This window comes from Epinephelus moara, chromosome 23 (assembly GCF_006386435.1).
Source record: "Epinephelus moara isolate mb chromosome 23, YSFRI_EMoa_1.0, whole genome shotgun sequence".
In the NCBI taxonomy this organism is placed as follows: domain Eukaryota; kingdom Metazoa; phylum Chordata; class Actinopteri; order Perciformes; family Serranidae; genus Epinephelus; species Epinephelus moara.
In genome coordinates this window covers 14,163,208-14,173,686 of record NC_065528.1, presented here as the reverse complement: position 1 = coordinate 14,173,686, position 10,479 = coordinate 14,163,208, and the positions used below count along the sequence as shown (strand labels likewise).

General features: G+C 41.9%; 1 protein-coding gene across 1 annotated transcript in view; it reads left to right on the top strand.

Annotated features, from left to right (window-relative positions):
• Positions 1 to 10,479, top strand: part of LOC126384665 (proton myo-inositol cotransporter-like) — a 109,476-nt gene that overhangs the window by 92,539 nt on the left and 6,458 nt on the right. The window contains exons 5-6 of the mRNA XM_050035835.1: positions 8,393 to 8,556; positions 8,639 to 8,759. Of these exons, the coding sequence (XP_049891792.1) occupies positions 8,393 to 8,556; positions 8,639 to 8,759 (285 nt within the window). The remainder of the gene's footprint in view (positions 1 to 8,392; positions 8,557 to 8,638; positions 8,760 to 10,479) is intronic.

Here is a 10,479-nt window from a genome sequence, read left to right as displayed (position 1 = left end):
CTAAACTCAACAAGGTAAACAACAAGGCAATTCCCATTTACACAGTGGTCAAGAGTGCTGGACTGGAAGTGTCGCACAAAAAAACGGAAGCTGGCTGCGTTCTGTTTTGCCTCCGTGTTTCTGTGAAAAATAAGGTGGATAGTGACAATTCACAGACAGCCTGTCATTCTAGGGGCCCCAGTCTTAAGTATGAGTAAGTTTAACCCTTAATAATTTTGAAATGTGTGAGTTACATAAAATTATCCAAAAAAAAACAAACTGTTTTTGCACTAGGCTGTAAACATATTTATTTCTGCTGCAAATTTGGGCATTTTAAACAAGGGGGCCTATGGGGATTGACTCTGATTTGGAGCCAGTCTCAAGTGGCCATTTAAGGAACTGCAGTTTTTGGCACAGCCTCGGAAGTTGTTGTTGTGTGCATTTGTTTTGTGTGGACAGAGTCAGAGATACCGAGGAGGTTAAATATGGATATGAATGGTGCAACACAGCTGATAAGCTGCAGCAGCTTCCTCTGTTTTGGACTCTCTGTCCTCTTAATGGTCAGCAGTGTCAAGGCAGCTTGCTATTGATCAGAGGTGCCAATACTCAAAGCATTTGCACAGATTAATTTTGCTTCCCTGAGCAGATCCTCTGATCACAGCCATTCCATTGGCAGTAATTTATTTCACTGTTCAAAATTCTAATGTGACCAGAAAACAGTGACAACAAATTATTCTTCAGAGTGCCTTTGACTCTGTACTTTTTCCTTCCAACCAAACAAACACAGCATCAACTGAGGTCACTAACACTAATTAACTTGCTTCAACTATAGTAAAGAAACTAATGTGAGCAATTCATTTTTTCAGGATGAAAACAACCTGGATCTCGATGGATATAGTGAAGCACCACTTCCTTAAAAAACATTAAGTACCAACAATCCTTCCTGAGAATGTAATGGCATAGAGTGGCTGCATAACTGCAGCATTTTTCCATTTTTATCTCTCAGTGCAGTTAATGAAATAACTGCAGGGCAGCAACAGTTCAGTTTTGTTCACGGCAGCTCCTAGAGGTCCAGGTAATTGGACCAAATCCAGTCCTGACTCACCTCTTGCCCCTGCAGACACCCTCTTATTAAAGCCAGTTTCCATTGTGAACACAGTTATTACTGTTTAATGGCCTTACCTTCTTCTCCCACTCACAGTTGTTATGGATGAAGAGGTTTCTTTTAAGGCTCTAAAACACCATGGCCTGCTGTCAGTCAACATGGGGCCTCCGGTGAGTGTATGTCACCCCCATTTTTGCAGTGTGTCCCGCATCGTTTGCACTAGTCAGCCAGTGCCTGCTGTTTTTCAGGTGATTCAGCATGTTGAATCGGCACCGGACATGGCAGAGCCCATCAGTGAATCACTCTAATTGGCAGTTCAGCTTAGTGTACAAGAAGAGAAGCGAAAGTGAGGAAAGCAAACAAACTCTTTACCAAAGACAGTTTAGAATTGTTTGTATTATTGTTCAGTAGCGCACAGTAAAAATAATTTGTTCTTTTAACATCGGGTTCTGTTGTGAATGAGCTCACTGGCAAACTAGTGTCTTCAATCAATCCTGTTGATCTTCTGGGGTGAATGACGAATGCAGACTACCGCCACCTGCTGGTATGGAGCACTTTTTCCTCTCATGAAGGCGCAGAGCATATGTGCCGGTTGGCCTTAGCTGTAGTCTCTAGCCCCGTTTCCACCAAACACTTTTGATATGGTACCTGTGGAACCTAAAATAACCCTTAAGACATGGTACCTAGACCCTAGCGTTTCCACCGCAAACTGTACCTTTAAATATGGTGGGGTTGTTGTCACTCACTGCTCTGTCCAGCACTTACTGTGTTTCCTCATTACCGGTGGCACAGATGGAAGTCTGCACCTCGTTTATCGGTCACAGAACGAGGCTGCACGATGACATTTTCACAACAAAATAGAACAGGCTGCAGTGAGAGTCTCTCTCCATGGGATATTTAAAAATAGCGAGTTTGTGCATTTAGTCCTTCTAAGACAAGCTCAGGGGTTTAGTGTTGCTGGAGCCCACAGGAAGGACGCTCCACAATGCTTTTTAAAGGTTAGAATATTTGCAGTTCACATAACCCGGTCAAAATCAATATATATTTTTAAACTCTTGAAGATCCACTCATTACTAAAAGTGTATGTCATATAAAAGTAATGGTCAAAGTTGTGAAATTTAAGGTGTGTTGATTGATTCATGGTGTCAGCTTATGCATTGAGTAACATGACTACAGCTGCTGCGAGAGGCAGCAAAACATCCTTACATTTTATAGTTACAGTCTAATAATAAAACTCTCCACAGTATGAACAGTGGTTACATGAGCCTCAAAACCAGCCACAGCTCAGCCCTGAGCACAGTGACCGTCCTCTATTGACCAATCAACAGACTGCAGTGTTCACAGCTCCACCTTTTAGTACCAGATCTGTGTGCTAGGTACCCCAACAGAGGGGGGACCAAAAATGGGGACAGTACGGAACGGTTCCATTGGTACCATCCACAACTATTCACACTGGAAATGGAAAAAAAGCGTACTGAACTGGACTGAACTGATCCGTACCATACTGCTCAGTGGAAACAGGGCTTTTGTGGTGTGTTCTAGTGCAACTTTTTGGCTGAGGCACAGGCAACATGAGGCAACCCAACAGTCAGCCTTTGTCGCCACTAGTCCTTTGATGTTGGTTTGCTGTGTCTGGGCCCACAGGGTTTATTGTCAGAGACTGCTCTGCGTCATAAAAGATAAAAAAAAAAAAAAGAAGCAAGAATAAAATATCTGGTACTACCTCGGAGGTCTGTTTCATTCAGGTTCTGCCTGACTGCCTGGGAGTGTTTCTTGTCACTTCGCAATTTGTGTTAATAGTTGACAAGTAGTGGGTGTTTTCAGACTGAGAGGTGTCACTTTCTATCAGAGGTGACAGCTTAAACCTGTCCCACTCAGGCTTCCAGCACCGCAAACAAAAACTTAAACATCATGAATATCATCAGTGTCATGGGGAAAAATATCCCAAAAACAAAAATGACGCAAGACGTTTGACTCATCACCAGTTTATGTCAGCTCTATTGAAAGGGATTTCTAACATAAAACTATTCACTGTCAGATTCCATCCACAAAGTGCATATTTCTTAAAAAAACAAACAAAACCGACTCCATGAAATGAGCAGTATGCCATTTTGAGGAATTTTAACAACATGCCAAAATAAATACTGAGCTCTCTCAGTGCCACAATGTTCTGTGTGTGTTCCCATTATAATGATGCATTCTCATCTCGGGAATATCTCCATGAGACTACTGAGCAGAAGCACTTCTTCATGCAGTGATCTCTAGTGCCGAAATTTCAGTTTGTTTCCAACAGTGTGATGACAACTAAAAATAAAAAGTATGTTCATAAGCAAACCGTATGCTCTCTGAAGATCTGCAGGGAGACACAGTGAATTAGCACAGGCAGAAATGATGCTGCATACGTGTTATTCAAGGCCGTTTTTTGTCCTGCAGTCGCCTGTTACTGGGATAGCAACTTAACGCTTTTCACAGGAGGATTCAGAGTATAGAAAGGTGCAGGGGATGGATAAGTACAGTTATCAGGAATTAGACAGGCTCAGGTTCAACTCCTGAGTGTCTGTTAGGGGCTTATTTTGAGTCTTAGAGGCCATATCTGAGATGCTTTTAACACAAGATGCACTTCTTGGCGCAGTGGTCAGAAAAATGATCACTTTGTTTCTGCAGGCTGTTATTCACAGTAGTTTAAGTCAGAGCATAGTGAGTGTGTGTGTGTGTGTGTGTGTGTGTGTGTGTGTATAAGATGCAGGGCTGGAGATGTAACACAGCAGGCTGCACTGCTGAGAACAGAAATTGTGTTTTTACTCCTGCTGCTGCTCCAAAATCAACTCATTTGTTCTGTGTGTTTTTGAGTGTGTCCCCATGCATGTATTTGTGTGTATGTGTGTGTCTGCTCAGCACATGCATTTTGCTGCATTTGCCATATATACACTCAGTGGCCACTTTATTGGGTACATCTGTTTAAGTGCTTGTTAACACAAATGGCTAATCTGCCAATCACGCGCCAGCAACTCAGTGCATTTAGGCATGTAATCATGGTCAAGACCTGCTGAAGCTCAAACTGAGAATCAAACCAAGGTCAGAAAAGAACGTTCAGACTGGTTCAAGATGACAGAAAGGCAACAGTAACTCGGATAACCACTCGTTACAACCAAAGTATGCAGAAGACGATCTCTGAACAAACAATACGTCGAACCTTGAAGCAGATGGGCTACAGCAGCAGAAGACCACACCAGGTGCCACTCCTGTCAGCTAACGACAGGAAACTGAGGCTACAATTCACACAGGCTCACCAAAACTGGACAATAGAAGATTCGAGAAACGTTGCCTGGTCTGATGAGTCTCGATTTCTGCTGCGACATTCAGATGGTAGGGTCAACAACATGAAAGTATGGATCCATCCTGCCTTGTATCAACGGTTCAGGCTGGTGGTGGTGTAATGGTGTGGGGGATATTTTCTTGGCACACTTTGGGCCCCTTAGTACCAACTGAGCACGGTTTAAACACCACAGCCTACCTGAGTATTGTGGCTGACCGTGTCCATCCCTTTATGACCACAGTGTACCCATCTTCTGATTGGCTACTTCCAGCAGGATAACACACCATGACACAAAGCTCAAATCATCTCAAACTGGTTTCTTGAACATGACAATGAGTTCACTGTACTCCAATGGCCTCCACAGTCACCAGATCTCAATCCAATAGAGCCCCTTTGGGATGTGGTGGAACGGGATATTCACATCATGGATGTGCAGCCGACAAATCTGCAGCAACTGTGTGATGTCATCATGTCAATATGGACCAAAATCTCTGAGGAATGTTTCCAGCACCTTGTTGAATCTATGCCACCAAGGCAGTTCTGAAGGCAAAAGGGGTCCAACCTGGAACTAGCAAGGCCAATAAAGTGGCCAGCAGTGAATGTTTATCCTCCTGGGACCCAGAAGAAAAAAGTTTTGATATCAAGATTTGTTGTATGTAATTTAAGTATTAGACTTGAAAGAAACATTTTGCATAAAAAAAAAAAATTCAAAAATATTATTTATTTATTTTTTATCACATGTCCTCTGTAGAGGACATCGGGACTTAGTCGGGTCTTAAATTTCCAGAGTTAGTCAATGAGTTTCAATTGAGTTACAATGGGACTATGGGGTATTTTATGCTTTATCTCTAAATAAATGAGCTACAAAGGACTTTTACTCCCCTAGAATTATTATGTGGCTGTCTTCAATGCTTAACACTATGATGGATAGCTGTAGCAAGGTAGAGTGTATTCTTAATAGCTATACCAATGGGCCTGACGTTGCAGTCAGGGTGCAGGATTGGTACCCTGTACCGCTGGGTTTAAGGGCCTAGTGGTCCAACTGCACTCACCCCTCACTATCTATGATGTGATGAGGTGTAATGCTTGCTATGTAGACATTTAACACTCGCCCAGGCAATAAGAAGTAATGGGGAGCCCCATAGTTTGACCCATGACCCCTATGTGACAGACCCCAAAGACCAGGTAAACTTTATTGTGTGTGGTGGCCTAGGAAGGGTAAAGAACAGTGGAGTGAAGCTTTATAGATGCTATTGTATGTATGAATACACTCTCAGCAAGAATTGTCATTGTTTAAAGGAAATAGAGCAAGAAGTTTCTCAAAATCCTCCTTTTAGGTAGTATCCTACCATAGATGCATGGGAATGTACGTTCACCTAAGGTGTTCTTTTTTTCCAATAAACCTCCAAATTCTTGCATACACATTACTTCAGAGTCTCACTCCAAGCCAAATTTCTGCTTTCACACTGACTAACCTTTAAAATGTATTAGAAATTATGAGAAAAAACGTCAATTGAAATTGAAAATTTAACTAATTGAAATTGGTTAAAAAATAGTGGGTACTAAGTCCTGATGTCCTCTACAGAGGACACTGAATAAAAGGTGTATTTTGAAAAGGTTAAAATTACTCTGGATTTCTGAAATCTCTCTAAATTAAAGTTAAGACCCTTATATTCAGGAAACTAATTAAATATTAACAAAATAATCATAACTTTTGCCAGAAAATGATCAATTACCACTCTGGCAGCAAAAAACGAGAAAAACGTAATGGCAGCCATTTTGAAAAGGGTGTGTGTTTGCCCTGTTAACCCCACCCACATAATGTCTACATCATTAGAAAGCCCTGGATGTCCTCTTCAGAACACAATTTGACCCAAATGGATAGCATAAAGAATACTTGAGTTACACTAGTTAGACTAATGTCCTCCACAGAGGACAAAAATTATATATATATATATATATATATATATATATATTTGCACAACGATAATAAGGCCATCTTTAACTTTTATCATCTGCCAAAACTTGCGCTTGTTAAGGTTAAGTTTTTTCAAGACTAGAATTGCAGCATCTCATCTCTTCTCCGTTCTCGTCCTGTCTGACTGGATACCATGGCAGAAAAGTAAAGAGTTATTATGCAAATCCCTCAATTGAATGTCTTTGTTTTCGGGAAGAGAGAGAGAGCACGAAAGACAGAACAATTCCTTTTGAAGAGATGAAAAGCAGAATGCTAATTCTGAGTTGTCCGTTGAGACGCAGAGAAGCAGACAATGCGGGAGACTTCTTTATTTTATTTATTTTATTTTTCTTTAACGAGTATTACCTTCTTTGTACTTGTGTTGATTTCTCTACGGGTTTTCTCTTTGTGTTTATATACAGCTGGTGTGCATACCTATCTCTGTGGGTGAGAATCAAGCACATCATTTCCATAATGACGCCTTGAATAGAGTTCTTGCAGGTGTGTGTGCTTGTGCGACCACCACGTTTTTGTCCCCCTATCGTAGTAACATGGTGTCATAATTGAAGTGGGAAACGGACCCCATGCAGGTGTCTGTATTGTTGACCGCAGCCTGTTTGGAGATTTGTTGATGATGATTAGAGATAATCTGCCTACGTGGAGCAACGTGGTGCCAGAGCTGCAAATATAATTAGACTGTACGAGAACAGGCTGAGAGAGGAAGAGGAAGGGCCATTGAAAGCGACTGCTGAGAGACTATTTATAGCTGATAGATGAGAGGCTGGTATTCAAGTAGAGAGGCTGTGGTTGGTATGTTGACTTGTCTCCATTAATAATGTCATATATTATCTGAGTATTAATACTGCAAACATGTTTATGTTGTAAGAATAATTCTGGTTTATTATAATTTCTTTTCAGTGGTCTTGGTGATAGCTTTTATCAGTAATAACTACCACTTGCCTTAGTTTTGGGAGCACATGTTTTTCCTGTGCAATAAAGGATCATTGCTGACTCTTTTGTGTGGACAAAATTTCAATTCTACCTCCAAATAAAGTAGTTTTGGGAAACATGCTTATTAGTTTTTTCGTGGCAAGTTAAGGCCAAGACGCACCAAACTGACATCAAAGAACTAGTGGAGACAAAGGCCAACTGTTGAATTGCCTCACATCACCTAGGTCACGGCCAAAAAGTTGCACTTCAACACACTGCAAAAACTACAGCCTATGGCCAACTAACACGTATGTTTGGCACCTGCATAAAAGGAAATAATTCTCCATAGCAGCAGGTGGTGGTAGTCTGTATTAGTCATTAAAAACAGAGAGACTGACGGAATGGATTCAAGACCCTAGTTAGCCAGTTAGCATGTAAATGACACAACCTAATGTTGAAAGAACAAATTATATTTACCATGCACCAAGAATAATGCGAACAATTACAAACTGTTTATGTTAATGAGTTCAATGGCTGAAAAAAATATCTTATAACAAGTCAACAAAGCTCTCTTGACTTCAGTCTATTGTTTACTTTCCTCATTTCGTTCTTCTCTGAAGCCAACGCACTGAATTGACCGAAAGAAACCAACAACAGCCGATAAGGGCCAACAGTGTGGGACAGACCGCAAAAACTAGGGCAATATATGCTCACTGATGACAGCAACGTTCATGTAATATATGAAACAAACCAAGTCAGCCATGGCGTGCTAATTATGCTAATCACAACATTTTTTGCCAAATGTAGATATCAAAGAAAAAACAGACTTCTGAGCTGATGGCAGAAGATATAATTACCTCAGAGCCTGACCGGGCAAAGACTCTCTTCCTGTGGGCAGCTGCCTCTTTCTCACTCAGACTCATTCTGGCTCTGGGTCCACAGCTGCCTGTTCGAGAGCAGTGTGAAAGCGAAGAGCGCTCACTCTGCAGCTAAATCTGGGAACTGCAACGCCCTGCCACCATCCACTCTCAGAATGAATAAATTTATGTTTTGATATCACAATGACAGCTACACATTAATTTTCTTTCGTCTTTGTGTCTCACAGGTACTACAGCGCCACCATCCTGCAGATGTCAGGAGTGCGGGACGACAGACTAGCGATCTGGCTAGCTGGACTCACCACCCTCACCAACTTCCTGTTTACCCTGCTTGGCGTGTGGCTGGTGGAGAGAGTGGGGCGCAGGAAGCTCACCTTGGGCAGCATCATTGGTGAGTCACTCGACATGCCCACATCAGGTCGTGATGTCTAAACCATCATTCTTGCATATTACGTGTATCATTTTTCCGCCAGGTACATGTTTGAGTTTGAGTCTGCTGGCCTTTGGTTTTCTGCTGTCGGCACAGCACACGCCTCCTGTCACCTTCCACCCATTAGACCCATCTATGGCCAACTCCACCTGCTCCAAATATCAGTAAGTACACACTTGTAGAGATCAGTTTGGTTTCAAGTGGCATTCATTAAGGCACAATGGACCCTCTGCTGCTGCCTCTTCAACTATGAAACAATAAACACTCATCATCTCCCTTTATTACAAAGCATAAGCAAAAAATATTTGTAGGTGTGGGAGTGTGGGTGTGATTTAAAGATTACTGTTGTAGTCCCCTCTCCACCAGCTCTTCACCACGGTTGATATTAAGTCTCATTATTCACCTTTTGTCACATAATGCACCGGCACAGCTGAAAACAGAGAGCTACAGCAAGACAGCTGTTCACCTTCGAGCACTTCTGCTCTTTGTAAAAGCACTCAATACTTTACAGTGTCAGAATATCAATCCAGAGTGCGGGAGAGCGCACTCAGTGGTGGAGAGCCTCGGAGGATAAAACCCTTCTAAAAGGATATCTGTGGGGAAGCTACTGCAAGTTTTCACACATACATTAAAACAGATCTACAGGTGAAAATTAGTGCCAGCACATAATGCAAATGTAGAGTCTGGTTGAAGGTCAGATATGTGCGCTTTACCCGCCAGGAGGATCAGCTCATAACTCAGGGTCTGTATATAGAAACGGCCCAAGACAGCAATTATCCTGTGTTTCTTCTAATTTATTAATAACAGGATAAAACTGTTGGGTTCACTGTAAAGATTCTGAGTAAATATTGGTCTTATGATTTTTATCATCTCCCAAACTGCAGAGCTAAATCAGCTACAATTCACTTCACTGTCGCCATGTGCAACAAAGGGCAAACACACACAGACAGAGACAGAGAGTGTTTGCGCACGAGCCAGAGATCAGATGCCTCGATGTCCCAATTTGTTCTCAGTTACACAGACGAAGATGAAACTCGTGTGTAACGACGGTCTTTCATCATAACAACAAACAGCGCCTAATGGACTCGCTGTCCAGCACCCACACACTGTAACACACAAATATAGGGGTAATTTGAAGACATGAGTGCTTTTACCACACTGTAGTGGCTTCATTGAGTTCACTTTACTCCATATGAGCCCACACATCCCCTTGCTGACCACGGCAGCATCCAAGGAGCACTAGAGCCACCACAGGCCTCTCAAACTCACTGTGGATCGGACATGTATTCTTAAGGTGTCTCCAGTCGGGTTTGAGTGTTCATTACTTGCCTAAGAAATGATGCAATGTCTTGGATATGATACCTTAACATGAACAGCTGTATATTCTCTAAGCCCCTTTAGTTACTGTTTCTATGCTTGTTGATATTATTACCATTTTTGCATGGCATGTATGCAGTTGCAGTGATATCGATAGCAGATTGACATCTCAAATTTCTTTTGAACCAAAACAAGTTTGATTTCAGACAGAAGACAAAAGCGGGTCCTAATTTCTAACTGCTATCATAAAGTTTTGCTGGCTGAAATGTCCAGATTTAGCAGATTTTATTCATTGTAGCTTGCTAGCTAATTAAGTTAACATTAGCTCCATGAGCTTGTAGAAAACATGTCTTACCGTGTATGTATAACTGCAGCTGGAGCAGCTACATGACCCACCCACCAGCCACATGAATCATCCACCATACCGACACATTAATTCACGATCAACCACCTTCGCTTCTTAGTCCAGAGGTGGAAGGCCTAATGAAAATGCGAGGTTAGGGTAAGGGTTAGCTAACTATGATGCATTAAAATAGAGGCGTCAAGGTTATTTGACTTTTGTTACAT